Raw genomic sequence first — 23158 nt, 5'->3', positions numbered from 1 at the left:
ATATGGGAAAATATAAGGCTATAAAGTAAATTATTCTAAATCACCTCTGGTGGAAATTGGTCCCAAGTACAGACTCCCTAGTAGTTTAGAGGGCTTCTGAATTACCAGTTCAGGATTTAAATATCTAGGAATCACGTATCTGCTCATACCAAGGTATTGTATAATTTAAACTTTCCCATAGTGCTAAAAAAAATTAGAGACTGACACAACTTGATAGTCTTCTCTTCCAATCTTTTTGTTAGAAAGAGCATCTATGGTGAAGATTAATGTACTTCCATGTCTATTGTATTTACTACATTATTTGCCATGTAATATACCTCACAATGTATTTTCTTCTTTATGTGAATCTATATTATTCTTTATATGGAACAATTAGACTCCACATATAAAACTTACTACTTTAAAATTGTTTATGGACAATGGAGGTCTTGATATCCCAGATTTCTATTTTTACTATCTCTCTCCTTGCTTTGTGAGTATTAGAAGATGGTTAGGTGAAGAGCAGTCTCAAAGCTGGACAAAGTTGGAAAGTATACAAATTCAGGGTCATAGCATCTCTGTTGGATTTCCTTATGGGGCACCATCTCTTATGAGACTCAGTAGGAATAATCCAATTATCTTGGATACTTTTAACATTTGGCATAATACCAACATCTACTAGATAAGGGAGCCCTGACCGACGTGCCGCAAATGCGCAGTAGAGAGCAACTCTACCGCGCATGCGCGGGCAAGCACGTCGGTCAGAGCGGAGCGTGCCCGAAAAAAAAAATGGCGCTGGATCCAGGAGCAGGAGCGGGAGGAGCAGTACCAGCGGCGGCGGCGACGACAAGCAGGAGCGGGAGGAGCAGGAGCAGTGGCGGCTACGCGAGGGAGGGACACCCCACGTCTGCCGGTTATGGATGAGCTGAAAGGGGAGGGGATTGAGAGAGGGGGAGTGAGTGAGGGGAGGGAGGAGAGAGTGAGCTGAGGGGAGGGGAGGGAGGGAGGAGAGAGTGAGCTGAGGGGAGGAGAGAGTGAGGAGAGGGTGAGGGGAGGAGGGAGGAGAGAGTGAGGAGAGGGTGAGGGGAGAGGGGAGGAGAGAGTGAGGAGAGGGTGAGGGGAGGGGGGAGGAGAGAGTGAGGAGAGGGTGAGGGGAGGGAGGAGAGAGTGAGGGGAGGGGGGAAGGTGAGAGGGAGGGAGGAGAGAGTGAGGGGAGGGGGGAAGGTGAGAGGGAGGGAGAATAGAGGGGGGAGAATGAGGGGGAGGGAGTGGGAAGCAAATGGACCGAAAAAAGTTTTTTAAATGTTGCCCGTTGTTACGGGCTTAACGGCTAGTTTTATCATAAAGGGAATATGAAAGATTATCTCCTTTTTGGAAAACAGTTTCTAACTGTCCCCACGTAATTTCTCTTTAAATTTAATGGTTCGGTATGATAAAGAGCTTGAATTTCCAGGCCAGGTGCGGAAAGGGAATGATTTTAAAACATTCACAAAGCTAGTGGAGGAGTATGATATACCAATTTATACCCATTATATTTGCAGCTGAGGAGACGTTATGAAATACAGGGTGAAGTTAAACATATTGAGGATAAGAAATAGTCCACAAAATTCTTTCAAAACAATTTTCTGGAAAAATTATATTACTTTTTTGTTATTTAAATGCAAAACAAAAGAAACTGAGAAAAACGCTAAATTGACTGGAATATGGCATTATCTCTCACTTGATGCAGATGATCGATGTGATATCTGGTATCACTTCAGAAGATTTGTATCTGTAATAAACATAGAGAATTAATATTTTCATAGCGTGTAGACAGATGGACTCAGGACCAGTGGGTTTATGCTCTCCTGCCAGCAGATAGAGATGGAGCAAGCTGATGTCACAGTATTTATAACCCTGCAGTGACCCCAGCCTGCCAGTATTCTCCATCTCCAGCAGATGGTGGAGATGCATCTCCCTATGGGGATTGCTTTGAACTCTTTGAAAGGAGAAATTTGAAATTCAAAATTCAGGAAAAGAAAGCTCCACTCTCCTTTTGTGATACCTAAAGTTCCCTCCCTCAGTTGAGAATTCCTGAGGCGATTTCTGTGGTCCCTCAGAAGTGTGCCTTGGTGTAGTAGCTGGGTTTCCCAGCATTGACTTAGCTGCTAGTTCAGCTGAAAGGCAGTGGGTGCAGGAGGCCAAGCGCGGTGGTGACGGCAGATGCCTTCTCCCCCCGCAGGTGGAGACCATCTCTGTAGTCAGCCGGTAAGTGCTGAGCTCAGGTAAGGTTTAAAATTAAAAAAAAAAAAAAAAGCTTTACCTGAATCACAGACAGAGGGGTTTCAGGACTTCCTTTGGTCTCTGTTCTTGGCGCACCATGCTGATGTTCGTTCCCGCTCCCATTGGGGTTGGGGAACTGGGCAGCCTGGCGGGTTCAGAGACCCCTGGTGGGCTAGGCCCCGCACTTAGGATTTTTTCTTGCATGCCACATGGTAGGCCGTGGCAGCCGTTTTTCCATGCTCATGTGCATGTTCTGCTGCCCTCTATAGGCTGTCGGTGTGTGCAGTGTGTAGGCTCTGCACATGCATTGTGCACTCTGTTTTTGGGTATGCTTTTTACATGCACAAGCGTTTTTATGTGTTTAAGTTGGTGCACAGGCTGTGCGTGCGCTTTGCCATGCTTTCTTTTAGGCGCTTATTTTTGAGTGCAGGCTGTGCCATGCACGTTTACCGCAGCGATGATGCAAGTAAGAAAGAAGTCTCCGCATTTTCCTATTTGTGCTGCCTGTCATTTTAGGGCTTCTCAGCCTGACCTGGCTTCTTACCTGTGTCAGCACTGCTCAGACGCTCAGGGAGAGTTGTCTTCCTTGGAGTTTGCTAAGCCTGGCTCTTCCCATTCTGATGATGGGTTGGTCACGGCCTTGACTCTGGGAACACCAGATCTTGGTTCTCTCTTGACCTGCTCCTCTGCTGGCAAAGGCAGTTCTGTGGGACCACTCCAGTTTCCTCTGGGCTTCATCTGGACCCAGCTGCTTTTTCTTGGGTGGAATTTTTTCAAGGCTTACAAGCCTTTCTTCAGGCAGCACAGTACTCCGAGTCCCTCATTTCTGTGTGGTCAGACTCTCAGCCAGCCTCTTCCTGTCCTATGCTTAAGCGCAGAGGCTCACCTCTCCCTGTGAGTGTTCCCAACAGGAATCTGGATGCCAGTGATGATGAGGTTGATCCTGATTCCCTGGAAGATGGCGAAATTCCTCCAGGGCTGGAACTGTATCGAACCATGTTGCGGTTCTTTCATAGAGATGAACTGCTAGCCCTGATTTCTCAGACCTTGAAACAGCTGGGTGTTCCTGGTTCAGATGCTATCTCAGAACCGAGGAAGAATCTCATTTGGGTTTCCTTATGTGTAAAGCCTCTTGTTTTTTCCTGGTGATGGATGCCATCCAGGAATTGATTGATCTGGAATGGGATGCCCCAGAGGCAAATTTTAAATGGGGACAGACATTGGAAGGTCTGTACCCCCTGGATCTGGCTGTGAGAGAATGTTAGCGTTTTCCCAAAGTGGATGCGCTGGTATGTGCTGTGTCTAAGCGGACGACTATCCCCATAGAGGGAGGAGCAGCCTTGAAGGATGTACATAGTAGAAGAATTGAGGCTATTCTTAAGCAAGCCTTTGAGGCAGTGGCGATGAATTTACAGATTTCCTCCTGTTGCGCCCTAGTGGCAAGATCTTGTCTGCTTCTCTCTCAGGAGGTTGATGAGTCTGAAGGGAATTCCAGAGCTGTTATGGAGCCTGCTGTCGCCTTTTTAGCAGACGCAGGCTGTGATTTGGTCTGGACCTCAGCTAGAGGAGTGGCTTCGGTGATAGCAGCCAGGCATCAGCTTTGGTCGCGAAATTGGTCAGCTGCCACTGCTTCCAAAGCCAGTCTTACCGAGATGCCCTTTAAAGGCTTGCTCTTGTTTGGGAGCAAGTTGGAGAAACTGGCTACTAACTGGGGCAAATCTCCAGTGCCTTGGATGTTGGAGGATAAGAATCTGTTACAGCGCCCCTTTGGTATGAAGGGCCATTTCTGGGGTTCCAGAAATGGCCCCTCATACCAAAGGGGCGCTGTAGGGCATTTTTGTCCCTACAGAATGACGACCTTTCAGTGGACTCAGCCTTTTTAGAGCTCTCAGTCCTTTCATCCCCGGCAGCCCAAAAGAGGAGCGGGCTTGGGTGGTGGACCTTCCCAAGCTTCCCAATAAAGGTTTGCCAACCCACCTTCTGGAACAGGAAATAGGGGGATGTCTCTCTCTCTCTTATCAGAGGTGGGTTGAGATCATGTCAGACCAGTGGGTCCTGGAGGTGATACGCAAAAGGTATGCACTGGAATTTCACAGTATTCCTCAGGACGTGTTCATGGTGTCCCCTTGCCACTCCCCACAGAAGAAGCAAGTAGGTGGAGTTCACACTTCAAAGGCTCCTCAGATTGAGAGCTGTGGTTCCAGTGCCCACATCTCAAGAAAGTATGAGGTGATATTCCATTTATTTTGTTGTGCCCAAGAAGGGGGGCTCCTTTCGTCCTATCTTTGATCTCAAGAGGGTCAACAGTCACTTGAAGGTGACTCATTTTCCAATGGAAACCTTATGCTCTGTAGTAATGGCGATGTAATCGGGGAAATTTTTAACCTCCTTGGATCTGTCAGAGACTTACCTTCATATTCCCATCCGCTTGGAACACAAACACTTTCTATGTTTTTCAATGTTGGGGCACCATTATAAGTTTTGGATGCTGCCTTTTGGTCCTGCCACTGCTCCCAGAGAATTTTCCAAGATTAATGATGGTGGTAGCGGTGGCCTTGTGAAAAGAAGGAATCCTGGAACACCTGTATTTGGACGACTGGCTGATTCGAGCCAGGTTTCAGGAAGAGAGCTGCCTGGTGACACACAAAGTGATTTTCTTATTGCAGAAGCTCAGTTTGATGGTGACCCTGACCAAGAGCAATCTTTAGCCATCCCAATAATTGGAGTATCTGGGGGGTCTGGTTAAACACGGGACAGGACAGAGTTTTCCTACCGGAAATTTGGATCCAGAGATTGATGTCTGAAGTGTGTCAGTTGATGAATACCGTATGCGCAACGGTGTGGTCCTACCTACAGGCTTGAGGGAAATGGAAATGTGCTCCCACTTCCAGTGGTAGTTGCAGGAGGATCATCTGAGAAAGGGAGTTCCCTTGTCCTCTCCGGCTTGGTTGGTACTCATGACAGATGAGAGTGTCCATGGTTGGGGTGCTCACTGTCTGGAGTTAATGGCCCGGGGTGCTGGAATTGCCTGGAGGCCCGGGCGGTATGGCTGGCATGCTCGCAGTTCAGCCATAGGCTGTGGAATCAAGTGGTCCACGTGATGTTTGACATCACGACGATGGTGGCCTATTTCAATTGCCAAGGAGGAGCCAAGAGCCAGCAAGTGTCGCAGGAAATAGACCAGCTGATGGAATGAACAGAAGGTTATCTGCAGATGATCTCGGCCTCTCACATTATAGGAAAAGACAACGTAAGAGTGGACTTTCTCAACAGGGAGAGTTTTGCCCTAGGAAAGTGGGTGTTGTCGACCATGGCGTTTCATCTGATTGTGTATCACTGGGGCCTTCCATTCCTAGACCTGCTGGTGGCTTCTCGAAATGCAAATGTTCCTCACTTCTACAGTCACATGGTCCCTGAGAATAGACGCTCTCGTACAGGCCTGGCCAGAAGACAGATTGCTTTATGCCTTTCCTCAGTGGCCCTTGCTGGGCAGGATAATTCACAAGATTAAAGACCATAGGGGGCTAGTATGTCTGGTGGCACCGGACTGGCCCAGGGTTCTGTGATTATGTGGATTTGTGACGACTCCTGGTGGAGACCCCCCCCCCCCCCCCCTTTTATCTTCTGCTGCATATGGATCTGCTTCAGCAGGGGCCGGTTCTTCATGATAATCCGACTCAATTCTATCTTACGGTTTGGCCCTTGTGAGGGCTCGCCTGTTAAAGCATGATTATTCCTCTGCGGTAACTGCCATTTTACTCCGTGCTCGCAAGTTCTCAGCTTCCTTGGCTTATGTGTGGGTTTGGAGAGTTTTTGTGGCCTGGTGTGAGGAGTGGGGTGTTCTTCTTGTTCAGTTAAGATCGCTCTCATTCTGGATTTTTTGCAGGATGGATTGAATAAAGGCTTGGCACCTTAGACCTCCCTTGAGGTTATCGGCTCCATTATGCAGTCTTAATTTTGTGCTGGACTTTTTGGTGGGCCCTATGTCCGACCACTGTGTAGCCTTTCCTTAAGGTTGTTGACTTTGAAGACTGTGTTCCTGGTGGCTATATTTATTTATTTATTTATTTATTTTTAATTTTTATATACCGATGTTCCTGTATAAAATACAAATCACATCGGTTTACATTGAAACAATAAAAACAGCGGTTTACATTGAAACAATAAAACAAAGAATTGAATTCACCCGTAGGCGGTACATGGAACAAGGGGTGCATGAAACTTGGGAGGGGGAAACTATTCTGGCTAAGTTATGGATTGGACCATATAACTATTCTAGCTAAGTTATGGATTGGTCCATAAAACCAATCAGACAGTTACCTGAATCAAGTAAACTGTGTAATGGTAATGGAGAGTAGAGAAAACAAACAGCTTGTGAGGGTGACAATCAGTAACCTACGACAGTGAAAAAACTAGTGGGGTACATCGTGCCTGGAACGACCTTAAGTAGCTCAATAAGTGATAGTGATCAGAGGAACGAGCAAGCTGGCTTATGTTCCTGGAAAAGGCGCAAGCTGGATGCGGGCAAGGGGCTTATATTTCTGGAAAGGCTTGGCAGAAGAGCGTTGGATTTCTGAGCTGCAGGCCTTGTCTTGCCGGGAGCCATTCCTTCGGATAACTCCAGGGGCATTACAGCTGTGTATTGTTCCATCCTTCTTGCTGAAGGCAGACTCGGGCTTTCATTTGAATCAGTCCATCTCCTTACCATCTCTGAATAAGGTCAGGGATGCAGAGGACTTTCACTTTTTGTGCTCCTTGGATGTTAACAGTCTTGTCATGCAGTATCTGGAGGTCTCTGAGTTTTTTCAAGACAGATTGCTTGTTTGTTCTCCATGGCGGGAGTAAGCAGGGTGCTCCGGCTTCATGGGCTACCATAGCCCATTGGATTAAGGAGGTGGTCACGGCTGCATATGTAGATACTGGAAAGCCATTTTCTACTCAGATTAGGGCTCATTCCACTAGGGCTCGGGCAGTGTTATGAGCGGAGGTTAGTCTGTTGCCTCCTGTCAATATCTTCCGAGCTGCAATGTGGTCCTCCTTACACACTTTTTCCAGGTTTTATCTTCTGGATGTGCAGGCCCAGGAGGATGCAGCCTTTGCATATGTGGTATTGACTGGTCCTTGGGCAGCCTCCCACCCTGTTGGGGAGTAGCTTTGGTACATCCCACTGGTCCTGAGTCCATCTGTCTACACGCTAGGAAATGGAGAAATTACTTACCTGATAATTTTGTTTTCCTTAGCATAGACAGATGGCCTCAGCTTCCCGCCCTTGGCTGCCACATGAATGTGTCAGTTGTCCTCCTGTGGGGCTCTGGGTCCCAAGGGATTACTGGTTTTTATCCAGTCTCTAGCTTTGGGTACTTAGAATCGTATGTGAGTTCAGTGTTTATGGTTGGTTGAGTACAGTTCAGGTTATCTGATTTTAATCATGTTTTTAATCAAGTTTTTTGCTAGTCTGTCCACAGTTGCTGTTGAAGAGAATACTGGCAGGCTGGGGTCACTACAGGGTTATATATACTGTGATGTCAGCTTGCTCTGTCTCCATCTGCTGGCAGTGGAGTGTAAACCCACTAATGCCACTAAGGAAAATGAAATTATCAGGTAAGTAATTTCTCCATTTTAAGCTTTTGCACAGAACTTATAGATACCAATTATAAGTCCATACTGCTGGAAAAGTTGTGGAGAGTGATCTTCCTATGTTCATATGTAGTGAGATTGCTCTATTGAATAACTTTTTGGATAGATGTTCAGGCTATAATTGGGCAACAGTTTAAAGTGTTGGGACCATTGTGTTTACTGGGGAGATGGGAAATGCAGTAATTTGCTTTTAATGTAAAGAGATTGATTTCTCGTCTGCCTGGAGCCAGAATCATGATAGCATTCTACTGGAAATCAACACCACAGCATAAAATTGAAGATTAGTAATGGCAGAAATAGCTTCTATGGAGAAGATTACACATTTGCTTAAGGACAAATCAGAAGGATATGAACTTATATGGGGACTTTATTGGAAGTGGAGGAAGGTACTATCATTAATTTGACTGTTTTGGTTGGAGGGGAAAAATGCCTGTACACAGTCATTATTGGGCTTGTTTCACCTCAACCTGTGTTTGAATATTTAGCTGTTTTTTTCTGTGTGCCTTAAAAATAAAGTTAAAAAAAAAAAAGTATGCATATAGTAGGCATGAATGTTTTATTGTAAGTCACCATGATCTTCGTAATGGCAGTCAATACATTTTGAATAAATAAATGCCACTAATGTGCATATTTTACATCAACCTTCAGCACTGCTTAAATCCACACAAGCCTCATTCAGGCACAATGTATGATGGTTTCTCGTGTTTGAAAAATGGCTGAAAAGTAAATGCGTACTTTTGCAGTTAAGATTCCTATTGAAGATTTAGGTTTTTATGTTCAACTGCTGTAGTTGCTCTTGTGATATAAAATGTAGCAGTTTCTCCAGTGGAAGAATAACTACACATTTAAAATAATGCATATGTCTAATTTTCCAGTTGTAGCATACTTTTAGAATAGTTAATCTGTAATATGTAAATGATCTGACTGGTTTGACGAATACTGTCACATCCCTATTTAAAATCTTTTTAAGCATTGCAGCAGTAATAGATGACTTCAACAGAAAACTGACTTTGTGACACACCCCATCCATTTTAATTCAATATAAAACTCCATGCTGCCATTTTAAGACTGAGGTAGATTTGCAAAGATCAAATAGTTTGTTTTTATGAACTCATTTATTCTTGAAAAATGAGCTAAATTATACAGAAGTAAAGATCCAAGCTGTTTTCTAATGGTTTTGCTATTTAGTGTCAGTGGAAGGCCTTTAAAATATTTGCCCTAAGTCAATTAAATTCATTAGTAGATACAGTGTCAGATATACCACTGACTGAAGATCTTACCAGTGTCCAAACTACACTACTTCCTTGTACAATATATATTACATATCTAGGAGGAAAAGGTGTAGTCAGAACTCAAGGGATGTTAGCATAATTGGCTGACTTATTTTTGCACTTGGCCATCTACAATTAGTTAAATAGAAAACAAGAAGTTTTCCCCCAAAATGAAAGGAGCCTATTTTCCAAGTTGCTTATATCCACAGTCTACATGTATGAATCTGGGGAGGGGGAGTCCTTGTCAGAGTCCTCATGTTCCCCCTGACATCCTAAAAATGTGGTGCCGACAGGATGCCAAACAAAAAGTTATTAGGGGGACTAACACACACATAACAATCTCATAAGCTTTCTTTTACTTGCAAAAGTAGGATAAAACAGCTTAAATTGATAGCATTTGAACACAGCAGTAATTAATTTTTTATACTGGTAATGCATTGCTACTTCTGACCAATTAAAATCTATCCTTTCAGTTTTTTCTTCATTTATTAGTTTGCATTACTTCTATAGTTTGGATTACATAGTGTTATACTGATCCTTTTTATATTGAGTCCATAGATATGGAGAATTAAATCCTATTTTGTATCTTCCCAGTGATTTTATTATATAGCATATATTCATTCTGCAGTTGAAATATATATGACCAGGGAATGTTTTACTCCAAAGTGTTTTTGTAAGAATTTTGTGATGTAATAGGTAAAAATATGCAGAAGTACCTAAATAGAAATTTCTTCCAACCTTTCTTTGTTTCTGCTTTTTCTCTATTGACAAATATGCATAAATCAGCCTTACCGTATAAGTGTTGACATCCACTGGAGCCAATACAGATGCAGAACTCAGAGATCAGTTAAAGTTTTATTGAGCATATGTGGGAGTTCTGCACCCATGTACCCCTCAGTCTTTCTTAATCTGAGCTACTGCATAGAGATATTTATTTTTGGCCTTACCTGCTTCATTGTATCTTATCTATGTTTTTCCAAGAAGAGTGCCTAAGTGACATAAGCTTCCTCTTTGGTGCCATCTTACCCTTGGCACCAGTGCCTAAGTGACATAAGCTTCCTCTTTGGTGCCATCTTACCCTTGGCACCAAAGAGGAAGCTGGTGCTGTCGACACAGAGCTGTCCTGGAAGCAGGTCTTTCATTGATGCTGAGTCAAGCTGATATCATTGTTCTTCATGACATGACAGATTCCCATGGCATCAAGCCATTTGTTTTGTCTGGATCCATTGCCATCCAGAGTACCTTTCATATCATCAGCATAGAGCTCACATTTTAAAATGCAAGAAAGCCTCTTGACGTGCAGACCACATTACCTTCGATTTTGTCAGAACGGAGCACCTCAAAGTGTAAGCCCAGAAGTCCTACCGCTAGAGAGAGCAGGGCTATGGCACAAAAGGAGGTGTTATTGGCACTGGCTATGAAACACAGCGCCATTCAGTGGAAAGTATTGATGCAACCAGCATGGAGCATCTCAAAATCAGCTGCTTTATAACAACCATGGCAGCAGGTTTCTCCTCAGCATAACTGGCAGCCCTTGAATGAGGATGAGCCAATCTGAGTTTCTGAAGAGGATGTTTCTCCTCCAGCTCTAGTGCAGAAAGTCCTTCAGCCAATGGGAACTTAGCCATTGGAGTTGTTGAGGAATTTTTGTCTTATTTATTTTATTTTATTTTCAAATTTGACTGCCTCTCTCAAATAGGCTACAAGGTAGTTTATATAAAAAACATAATTACAACTTCTTAAGCCTTGAAGACCGGAGTGGGAGGTTGGAACCTCTCCTGTCCAAGAGGAAGGAAATTTTCCCATATAATACAGCTGCCAAAGTTCCCCAGAGGTGCATACCTTTCCTCAGCAGCTTCCAATGTCTGGAGTAAATCCGCTCCCTGAAGTGTTAGATTCACTTTCTCCAGAGAAGTTCCTTCATGAATCAGAATGGGAAAAAGACGATCAGTTCATTCTTGGTTCCGACCAGATATTTCTCCTTCGGACAAACGGAGGTGGTCTTCTCATTCACTCTTATCATCTTGTGATAGCATACCCCTGTGCTTGGGGAGATGATGATTCTATGGGGGATCCTTCATATCCCCTATTGGACTTTCCATGGCATACCTCTTCTCTTGAGGATCTCTGCTACTCACAGTTTTTTGGATGAGCTTGGTAAGATACTGTCTATTAGTGTCAGAAAAGAATATGACCTGAGAAGAGATGTCTTCAGGCTTCTTCAGTATCTTCAATTTCTAGCAGACTTCACAGCCATTCCAGTACACAAACTCCTCAAGGACCGGCAAATGAGGATGTGGCAAACGCTGATGACATGTTTTCCATTCTTGGAGGAGAAGTCCATTAATGGCTATTAATCAAATTTACTTAGGGAATATCCACTGCTATTAATTGCATCAGTGGCATGGGATCTTCTTAGTATTTGGGTAATTGCCAGGTTCTTGTGGCCTGGTTTGGCCTCTGTTGTAAACAGGATTCTGGGCTTGATGGACCCTTGGTCTGACCCAGCATGGCAATTTCTTATGTTCTTATGTTCCAGTCGCCCAAAAGCTTGACTTAAAGTATAGGGTTCAGGCACCCCAGGTTTTGGGATAGTTAAATTGCCGCACCACTCCATATTGATGGAGTTGGTGTTGAAGAATGCCAAGTATACTTGTGAATACTCTTAATATGCCTCCTGGTAAGAATACACAAGTGTTGGATGTGTTCAAAAAGAAGGTCTTCTAGGGATTCATGCTTAGCACTTGGGTTGAGTGCATACAAAAGCTGAAACCTCTGACAGAATCATCAGACTTTGGGCATGCAAAGCTCCTTTGAGCATTGGAAGAAGTATAAGAATGTGAGAAGCATTTTATCCCCTCCATATGTAAAGCATTCGACACTGTGGCCAGAAATTCAGCTGCTTGTATAAGAGCATGAAGACCCATCTGGTTGCCAGTGAATGGCCTTTATGAAGATGTGCATGATTGTCTAGCAGATGTACCCTGTACAGGGGGCAACTTATTTGTGGATAAAGTGCAGGAAACTGTGGCTTTGATTAAGGAGCATCAGTCCACTTTACAGTCCTTGTTGATAGCACCGGGGAACCAGCCATCCACATTCCGACGATAGTACTTCTCTTATAAGCGACCATTTTTCCAAACGCATCCTTTCCATATTTTTCAATGTCATTGTGCTCTTCCCTCTCTCTAGTAGCTGCAGCTGCCTGCTAGAAATTGACAGGAAGAGGCACCAGCCAAAGGCTCAGCATCATAGCCTAATCCTGGGATTAGTTTTTGACATCTGTGAACTCTTCCTTAACTCTTCCAGTGGTGGAAAGGGTCCAATTCTTTCCAGAATAGATCCACATCACAAAGAACAGATGGATCTGAAAATTGTGGAATATAGCTGCCACTTATGCTTTTCTTACCCTCCTCTGAACAGCGGTGCACATAGTTTATTTGACTCATCTGCACACACACACACACACACACACATGGCACCAATACCTTCTCTCTTATATACAGAAACACTATCTCACACATAGACACATGCCCCCCCCCCCCCAATTCAATCCTCTCTAATCCCTTAGCCTCTCTTTTTACCCCACAATGATCCCCTCACTCAACCCCTTCTAACGTCTCCAAAATGATCCCCTTTTATTCTGTCAGATCCAGGCTAACCACATCCCTTCCTGCCTCTGAATGACAGAAGGAGATGGGCTGAATTAGGAAGCAGAGTAGTTGTTTACTCTGTCTGCTCCAGGCTCACACCAATCCCTTCTGTTCCCTGCATGCTGCCTAGGAGAAGAAGGGCTGGATCAGGAAGAGGAAGGCAGATCTCTGCTGAGGGACATTAGCACAGCTGGACAGCTCCCAGATTTGTGCTGCTCTAGGTACAAGGCTTGTGTGCCTTTTGATAAATCCAGGCCTGTAGGTTGACTAGGGAAGGCTGGGGACAGATGTTGGATAAGTGGGAAAAGAAGCACAGTGCTGTTGCTGAGGAAAGAAGCAGGAGGATGGATGAGGAAGACAGGAAGAAAAAAATGGAGAGTGAATGGAGGCAAGGAGTAAAATGTGTGGAGTAGGAAAGGAGTTGTTATAAGGATGAGACACAATGAGGTGAAAATGGAGGGAATTGGGACTCAGGAGATAAGGACGGAAGGATAGTGTGGAGGAAGATGGGGTGGCGTGCCCTACAGTAATGCACAAACACCAAAAGAATTAGAGGAAGAAATGGATACCAAGCAGCATATAAAATTGTTTTCGTATTTACATTGATTCAAACTGCAACCTTTCAGACTACATTCATCAGCATAAAGATCTAGTGGGTGGATTAAACAACAAGAAGAAATGTGAAGGTGAGGGGTTCAAAGTTGTTTTTTCAGCAAAGTAGATGAAAACAAGGTAAATGTTTTATATAACTCCACACTGCTTAGCCCATGATGTGACCCATTTTGTGAAAGACAATTTTGGGGGAACTTGATTTGAATGAAAAGCTTTTCTTCCTTAATTTAGTCTAGTAAACTCACACTAGAAAGACAAATGGGAGAGGTTTTGTGACTTATTTGGAGAATTGCTAATGTAGGGATAACTGAGACTCCAGTATGTGTAGCATTATGAAATAATTTTTAAATTTTTTGTTGAGGTAATCACTATGTCTTGTTTTATTAAATGTTCATAAATATCAAGATGAGCCTAATTATAAAATTCCCAGGTAAAAGGATCAAAGAGATGATATATCAAGTTAGGACCAAATTATGGAGATGAAGGTAGGAACAGTGGCATGGCCTGCCCCAGCTGGCATTAGCTGACCTCTTTGGGTGCACAACAAGGGAAAGCTGCCATGAGGTGACAAGGTTTGCACAGCCATCTGAAGGAGCAGAGTGATATTTTTGAAATAAGCTAGAAGAAGGTAAATTGAGCTTTTGAAAAAAGAGAGGAAAGGGAAGAGGGCTTGAAGGGATTAGGGGATCTTGGCAGAGGTAGGCTGGAGAAGAAAGGAAAATGTCTTTAATTGTATCATTACAAGAAATTGGTTCTTCAAAAACTACTGAATGTTCCACACACTTACACACTGCTTGTTTAGGAAGCCATTTGAATTTCAGATTTTACTTTCCTACAAAATGAAGTAAAAATTTGTGAGAAATCAATTTAAAGCAACTTGTTTTAGATCATATTTGTTTACATTTTTTTAACACACAATTTTATATGCTGTGCAGCTTGTCATATCCTTTTTCTATATGGAAAGATGAATGCTGATTCAAAATAAACCTTTCTCCAAATGTCCATATGTTCTATATGTTCAGACGGTGAGTCATAGGTTCTAACTTGGAAGTGTCAGAAAAGTTTCAAAGCTACATATCTTTGCTTGAGGACAACTCTTACATTTCCTCTATCAGTTCCTTTTCTTCCCATGCGTCATGAACAGCTTCACCCATTCATTTTGTTTGATGATGTTTATTATAATTTCTGCCTTTTTCCATGAATATTCACAAGGTAGATTACAATACAAGTTTTAAATAAGTTACAGTACATTGGTCGAAGGTCATTTTCAATCACAGTTGAATGAAATTTACAATGGATAGCATTGAGAGGCTAGGCCATATAATTTATAAGCCTTAATTGACGTTTCAGGTAAATAGGTTTATATGACCTGAAGGTATTTTCATGGGAAGGGAGAGGTTAATGCTTCATTTAGTTATATCCTGCCACATCTGGGAATTAGCAGGTATGATCACATGTAACGCTAAAGTCACACAACTTGCCTATCCTATATCTTGTTTGTCTTTTGTTTTTTGTATTTTTCAGAGTAAATCATCTAGAAAAGGCTTTATTCGAACGCGATGGTGTATTTGTGATTGGTATGTTACACACTACTTATTTATGGCAGCCTATACTATATAAATGTAGCATGCAGGAAACAAGTTTGTGTGAGGTACAGCAATCTTGAATAATAGTTTGCACTTAAGCTTGATATGCATGAACCGTATGAAAGAAGTTGCAGATGACAAATTACACAGATTTGATTAAATGTAATTTAATCATATATTTGCCATTAGATTTGTCTAGAACAAGATAAATATTTGTGAGGCAAGAATATTGAAATTATGTAATTATACTAAGAGTATATGCCATTGCTTATATATTAATATCATTAATGCATCAATAGATAAACTTTTAATACCATTTCTTTTCTATCTTAATTACCTATGTATCTCAAAATATTAATGTTTCAGTTTCTTGATACTATTCTTTTCTTCCTTGATCTTAATGGATGTTATCATTCTGTTATGGCAAAATAGTTATTTTATTGTTAATAATAATATTTTGGGGGAACTATGCATCTTTTACTGTAGCCAGTTTTATTGTAAATATGTCTACCTCATAAACTGTTAATACCATGTATATTTTAGTTGCTGTGGTATATGCTTCTAATGGTGACCATTCAGACAACTTCACATCCAATGAAATTAATCTGAAGTTGAGATGATTTAACAGATAAGATATAATCATCACATTCAATTATTGTCTGCACTTTGATGACCACACAAATTTTGAGTTGACTTAATATTTAGAGGATAGGAACCAAAGGAGGTCATACTAAAAAAAAAAAAAAAAAAAAAAAAAAAATGTAAATTCTGCTTTCTCATTTGTGATGAGTTTCTCTTATATTTGTGTGACTGTACTCCATATCTACTTTTAGTATGATAAGTATGTAAGTTATTTATTTTATTTGTATTTTATTTTAGCAATTTATATACCGCTTTATCCTAGGGTCTAAGCGGCTTTCATTTAAAATACATACATAATTATATATGTCAGAACAAATCACATTTTGAAAACAAAGATGTAAAATAGCTGTTGTATCAGCAATATAGATACAGCATGAAAGGAACAACCTTTGCATTAACAAGATGTCGTAAGTAAAATGTGTAGTTAAATAGTTGTGTTTTTAGGTTTTTCCTGAAAACCTTAAGACTAGTTTCCTTGAGAATCAAAGCTGGCAGGCAGTTCCACCATGTTGGGCCCATGATTCAAAAGATTATTTCTCTAGTTTCTGTCAGTCTAATCACTCGAAAGCTTAGGATGTCTGATAGACATTATCACGAGGATCTCTGTATCCCCATAGGTTGATAGATTTTTAGCAAAGAATTTATGCTGGCTGGGGCATCACCACTCATGGCGTTATTTATCATCATAAGAACTTTAAATTGGATTCTTTGTTTGATGGGGAGCAAATGAAGAGATAGCAAAACAGATGAAGTATGGTTATATTTTGAAGTACCAGTCAGAATTCTAGCAGCCAAATTTTGAATGACTTGAAGGGCTTTCACTGTGTGATTAGGCAGACAGATAAAGTTGTAGTACTCTAGTTTAGAGATTACTAGGGATTGTAGTAGTGTCTGACAGTCGTTAAATTCCAGGTATGTTTCAGTTTATGCAAGATACATAGCTTCTAAAAAGATTCTTAAATCACTTTTTTAACAGGGGATTAAACAAAATCTATCAAAAATTACCCCCAGGTTTCAAAGTTCTTGGACGAAGGGAATGGTGCATCCATGAAAGAGTATTAGGGAGGGGGGGAGTATGTAGCAGGCAGGCTTTACTGAAGTAGCTGATCTCTGTTTCGGACAGGTTAATGGTAAAAGGGCTATGACTTAGCCTGGTCTTTATTGTGGACAGATAAATTGAAATTAAGCTTGAGTTCTTATTTTTGTCGGTTGATGCTGGAAAGAAAAATTGTATATCAGCCATGTATACATGATATTAGAGATCTAGCCATCCCAATTGTTTGCAAACTGGTTATAGGAATATATTAAATAGTGCCGCAGAAATGATTGCTTGTGGGACCCCTGATGAGAGGAGAATCCAGGGAGAGACTGATGAACCAACTCAAACCTGTTAAAACAGTCAGAGATAGCAAGCTTTGGCAATGATCCTTGTAAATGGCTCACATGACTTTATTATATATGTCAATGAGAAGAGTTATCCAGAACTTTCTGTGAAAGCTTTAAGCATGTGCAAGAGACTTTCTGCATACCACTGAATCTGCTGCTCTTCAGTTTTCTCTACATCTCTCTAAAAAAGACATCCCCTGAATTTCTGCAATTTCCATTATGGGATATTTTCTTTCCTTGGTATTTTGATGACCATCTGCTATTTTTCTAGTATTTTTTTGTCTTATTTTCTTAGTGGTTATGCCAGATTAGATTTAGGTTTTCTGAGAAAAGTGCCTTAGGTTCTTCTGGCTTCTAAGAAGGAATTTACCATAAAATCTCATGGCTGGAAATGGAGGATGTTTGAAATCTGGTGTGAGGACAGATCATTAGTTTTTATAGGGTCAGGATAAAAGATCTATTTGAATACCTTATATATTTTTCAGGAATTTTGATTGTATTAGAATCTTTGTGCAATTGGTGCATATTACCACCTTATAGAAAAGAATCCAGTTTCTGCTGCACCTTCAGTTATTACGTTTATTTAGTTCTTCATCTGAAACCTTCCTTAAGGCCCTCTACTTACCTCCTTACCCTCACCTCCACAATAACATGAGAAAAAAATGTAACTAAGCTGATTGAAGCTCTCTTTGAGCCTCTAACTCATGTGAACTCAAGTATCTGAACCTATCACTTGACTGTCCACTTCAGCCTGCAAAGTGTTAGCTTCAAGCCTTGGTGGCTTATTCGTCTTATACCGAATTTGATCAGAATAATGTAATGCTTCTCACCCATCCTAAATTCCTGCCTAGGGCAGTGTCCCATCTAAATCAGTCATTCTTCTTCCACCATTATTTCCTCTGTAATCCATTGTAAGGAAGAAGCTGTAATTTACATACTAGATTGCCAAAGAGCTGTTGCCTTCTATCTGAAGCTTGGTAAAGCCCTGGAAAAGTTCATCCAGCTTTTATTTCTTGTGATACCACCGATCTTCAAAATGTATGACACATAAATTTGATACATCAGGTGTAACCGTTGCACCATGGTGGTGCCCTTGATATGTTGGAAGAATTGACTGTCAAACAGAAGAAATATCTCTTTCAAAACCAATTCAAAGGTTGGCTTAAAAAGCCTCTAGGAGCCCGCATCTGTTCTGGTTTTGTGTTAGAATATGGTATATATCAACGGTCTCCATCTGGGAGAATGTTGGTATAAAGGGAAACAATATCAATCAACCTCCAGTGGGTTCATTTATCGATTACAATAGAGAAATCATCTCTGAAGGGTCACGAATGTTTGAGGGGCTTGAAGAGACGAAAGTACTCAAGAAATGGTCTATGAAAACAGATAATGGTTTCAACAAAGAGCCTCATGAAAAAATTATTGTGCATCTGGGTGGTTTGTCTAGAGTGTTATGTATTTTAGGTAATATATATATAACTGAGCAAATAGGGAACTGCACCCTCAAAAAAATTCAACTCCTTTGAAGTAATAAATCCATCAGAAAGAACTTGGGAAAGTGTGTCATCAATTCATGCCTTTAATTCAGGTGTTGGATCTTGTGCCAGTGCTCTATAGAAATGTACATGGGATAATTGTCTCCATATTTTGGTAACATATTGACCTCGAGACGCTTTGTTGAAACTGTTATCTGTCTTTTGAACTGATAAGGAGAAGCATGACTGCTTTCTCTGTATTGGGGTATCTGTAGTTCTAGTGTCGATATCTAATGTGCTTTATGTGGGCAGATGGTTCTTGATGGTGTTGCTTTGTAGCCCAGGAATTATATGTAGAATCTTCACCAAAGAAGATGCTGTAATTGGTGAAACACATTCCAGGTTCTTGTTCTTTTCATTTATATCCTTGATCATCTACAAGCAGGCTTTTGGCTCACTACCATTAACTCTTGTTCTTGCATCCTTATCCTCCTCATGTTTCTATTTTGTGTACAGGTCAGTGTTGTGAGGCCATTTTTACTGGCTTCTCCTATGACTTTCTCCCCTCCCCTCTCCTCCCTTTCTGTCCTTGCTTTATTGTTCTGCTCCCCTGTGCCTTAGTAGTGGATTCTACCACCCTTTTCCACTATTTCCATGAGCTGGCTACTCTGCCGTTCGATTGTCTCCTGTACTACCTTCTCCCTTTCTGGAGCAACCTAAGAGCACCTAGGATTAGAAAAGTAAACCTCAACCATGGCTTACTCCTTTCATTAAAGTTGCCCGACAAAACTTAAGGAATGTGAATGTAACTTGCACAACATCTTACTTAAGAACTCGCTGCCTCATTTAGGTCTCTTTTAAAATCTTACCAAACATTAATCGTTGAAGCTAAAAGAGACTTCTATTCACTTTAGATTGGAGAGATTGGTTGTAATCCTAAGGCCCTGTTTGCTATTGCAAAAAGACTAACTAGTTCCAATCCTACTATAAATGTCCCTTGATTGATTTTCCGTCTGCAGAATCCTTTCTCATTCATTTCAGTCTCAAGATTGAAAAAATGTATCTTACTTTCACTAATATTCCTACTTGGTACACTAATCCCTCATCTCGTACCCCTCCTTCATGGGAGTCATTAGACACTGTCTCTGTAAGTGAAGTCCGTGAAATTATATCCAATTTGAATGTAGGTTTTTGCCCCTCAAGTAGCTGTTCCACAGCTCTTTTTAAAATCACCAGAGGTGTCTGTCTTCTTTCACACCTTCACTAAACTGTTCAATCATTCTTTAAAAGAAGGCTCAGTTCCAACTTCCTTGAAAAAGCTGTAGTATGTCCTCTGTTAAAAAAAAAAAAAAATGTAACCGACACCTCTGATCCAAATAACTATAGACTACATTTCTTCTCTACCTTTTTTTTTCTAAGATACTGGAAATTTGGTTTTAATCAGCTGACCGATCATCTAGAAATATTTGACCTACTTGATCCGCACCAATATGGTTTTCGACGTGCCTTGAACACCAAACTCTGTACTTTCATTCACAGACACTTTAAGATGAGGAATTGATAATGGCCAGAAATGTTTGCTCGTCTTTCTTGATATTTCATCTGCTTTCCATACAGTTGATCACGATATCTTTACTATCTCGATTACAAGAATGTGGTATTACAGGTGTGTGTTTTGACTTGGTTTTGGTCATACCATGCTAATTGATCCCAATACATTAAATACAAAAATGAAATATTATCTGTCTTTCATATCAAAACTGGTGTACTACAGTGATCTGCTTTCTCCTCCGTTCTATTTAGCATCTGTTTAGCTCCTATCTGTCAAGTGCTTTCCAGCCTATCTGATTATTATAAAGTCTATGCTGACGATATACAATTTGTTTTGCATGTTTGATCCTCTTGGAAAGATATACTAGAATATCTAAACATATCCTTTTCCACCATTAAAGCTTGGCTTAACCACAATAGCTTTCCCCTCAATATGTCGAAAACAGAGTTTCTAGCTAACGTAGTCCTTACTTCACCTTTGTCGAAGATACGATCTCCTTGGAAACCTCATGTTTTTACATTAAGAACCAAATTAAGGCTTGGTGTTTGTTTGGACCAGAGGTTCGCAACCTTTTTTCTGTTGGGACACACCTGACAGATGGTTCTCACATGCGTGACACACTGAACACATGATTGTCATGGGGTTAAATGTAAACATATTCTCTATATCTATAGAAACTATCCTGACCCCCCCAGCAAGGGAAGCAGAACAGAACTAGGACATTCCCCATTCCATACAAAAAGATATTTCTGCTGTCATCCTCAGTAACAGCAACATAAACACTTTCTCCCACCAGGCGCAATAGCCCTCCTTATGAAAAATCAGTAATTTACCATGTCCTATTGAGAAAACAAAACAAATAATATTGATACAAATGCCTACATGCTAGTAAAATACCTCACCTTGATCACACACACAAAACCAACCTTCACCAAAGACTACAAATTACAAATATGGACAGAAACTGGAATGGAAACCCAAAACAGCCACTCTGCATGCAGTGTTAAACTGAAGAAATGAAAACAGAAATATAGTACCTAACAGACTCCTAGGATCTGTAATAATGCATACAAACTAATCCACACAAAGTTACACCTGCATTATGAAACTCATTCAAACAGTAACAACCCTACCTATGAAAAGGTAATACTACAAATATTTAACCAGACACTAAACACCAATACACCTCCTATTAGGAAAGCAGAACATGCCAAGCTGCTATGGATCACTACAGAGAAACTACAAGCTTGCAGAATACCATTACCTGGGTCACACACACAGAACACAGACAGACCCTCACCAAATACAGAATAAAGTGACCATCAAGTTAATGTTTTTTGGTTTTTTCCATTGTTGCACTGCATATGCTCAAACTGGTTTCTTACTGTTTCCAGTTCAGTTTTCGTCTCCACATTTCTATTTATACATTTCTGAAGTAATATAAATAATATTCTAAAACTAGATAATAAATATAATAAATGTTTCAAAACAAGTGATAAATAGAATAACATCCAATCATTAAAAACTTACAGAATTATTAAAATTCTCTAAACACCAATAAAATATTTCAAACAGCAAACACATCACATACTTACCCAATAATTAATATGGCAGTCAATCAAGAAAGATAAACTTAAGCCACCTTTACTTATCCTCTCCAGCAACTCTCCTACTTCTTTCCCTTGTAGGCTAATAGCACACACCAGAAAGCAGCAATGGCTGCTGAATCTCTGTCCTCATACTCCTCTTTCTTAGGGCCCATGACTAGTCTTGTCTCACATACACACACACACACACACACCAGTCAACTTTTTCTCTCTCTCCCACACACCGTTCACCTCCCTGACCAATCTCTTGCTCTCACACACACGTCACCTCCCTGACCACTCTCTTGCTCTCATACACACCAGTCACCTCCCTGACCAATCTTTCTCTCCCACACACACCAGTCACCTCTTTGACCAATCTTTTTCTCACACACACCCTTCACCTCCCTTTTGCTCTCACACGTTTTCTCTCTCTTACTTACACATACAGTCTCAATCACACACATTTTCTCACACACTTATCCACATCCTGGCTGACTCTTTTTGTCTCACTCACTCACCCCTGCCCCGGCACACATGGCAGCTACAACACAAGTCAAGCCATTAAAGGAAAGTCCTGACAGGCTGGGAACTGCAGCAGGAGTATCTCCCCCCTGGTACTGCAGTGGCAAGAAGGCAGCACTCAGCTGTTTGCCTGTGCTTTAATCATCGCAGCATAGAGCAGAGAATGTGGTCCAGGGATTTCCTGCCACATGGCTATTTGGGAATCCGTCGATTACCTGCCCTGGGTCTGACAGATTTTCCAAAAAGCCGCATGGCAGGAAATCCCCGCAGCCATATTCTCAGCTGACTTCTTGTGCTGTGATGATCGCAGGGACAGGCAAACAACTGAGGGCTGCATTCTTACTGCTGCAGGGCCAGGGGGAGTCTTGGGAGCCTTGGGGCAACAATTTCTGCAATGGAAAGCAGCAGCAAACATGGCACTTTCTTCTTCCTGAGTGCTTTGTAACATCCCTTCCTCTTCTGGGCAGCAGGGGCGGAAGAAGAAAGTGCCATGTGGCTGTTTGCCAGCTTCCACAAACATAAGAACATAAGAAATTCCCATGCTGGGTCAGACCAAGGGTCCATCAAGCCCAGCATCCTGTTTCCAACAGAGGCTAAACCAGGCCACAAGAACCTGGCAATTATCCAAACACTAAGAAGATCCCATGCTTACTGATGCAATTAATAGCAGTGGCTATTCCCTAAGTAACTTGATTATAGCAGTTAATGGACTTCTCTTCCAAGAACTTATCCAAACCTTTCTTGAACCCAGCTACACTAAAAGCACTAACCACATCCTCTGGCAACAAATTCCAGACCTTATTGTGCGTTGAGTGAAAAGAATTTTCTTTCCGATTAGTCTTAAATGTGCTAGCTACTTGCTAACTTCATGGAATGCCCCCTAGTCCTTCTATATTCGAAAGTGTAAATAACCAATTCACATCTACTCGTTCAAGATCTCTCATGATCTTAAAGACCTCTATCATATCCCCCCTCAGCTGTCTCTTCTCCAA

The 23158-nt window shown here is 41.4% G+C and overlaps 1 protein-coding gene across 4 annotated transcripts in view; it reads left to right on the top strand.

The window, feature by feature from the left end:
• The window catches only part of INPP5A (inositol polyphosphate-5-phosphatase A), a 1124564-nt gene that overhangs the window by 675638 nt on the left and 425768 nt on the right, over positions 1–23158 (top strand). For all 4 annotated transcript variants that reach the window (XM_029609984.1, XM_029609981.1, XM_029609982.1 and 1 more), the window contains one exon: positions 14939–14991. In XM_029609984.1, coding sequence (XP_029465844.1) covers positions 14939–14991 — 53 coding nt within the window. The remainder of the gene's footprint in view (positions 1–14938; positions 14992–23158) is intronic.

The sequence above is a fragment of the Rhinatrema bivittatum genome, chromosome 7 (genome assembly GCF_901001135.1).
Source record: "Rhinatrema bivittatum chromosome 7, aRhiBiv1.1, whole genome shotgun sequence".
NCBI classification, from domain to species: domain Eukaryota; kingdom Metazoa; phylum Chordata; class Amphibia; order Gymnophiona; family Rhinatrematidae; genus Rhinatrema; species Rhinatrema bivittatum.
This window is presented reverse-complemented; position numbering and strand designations above follow the sequence as displayed.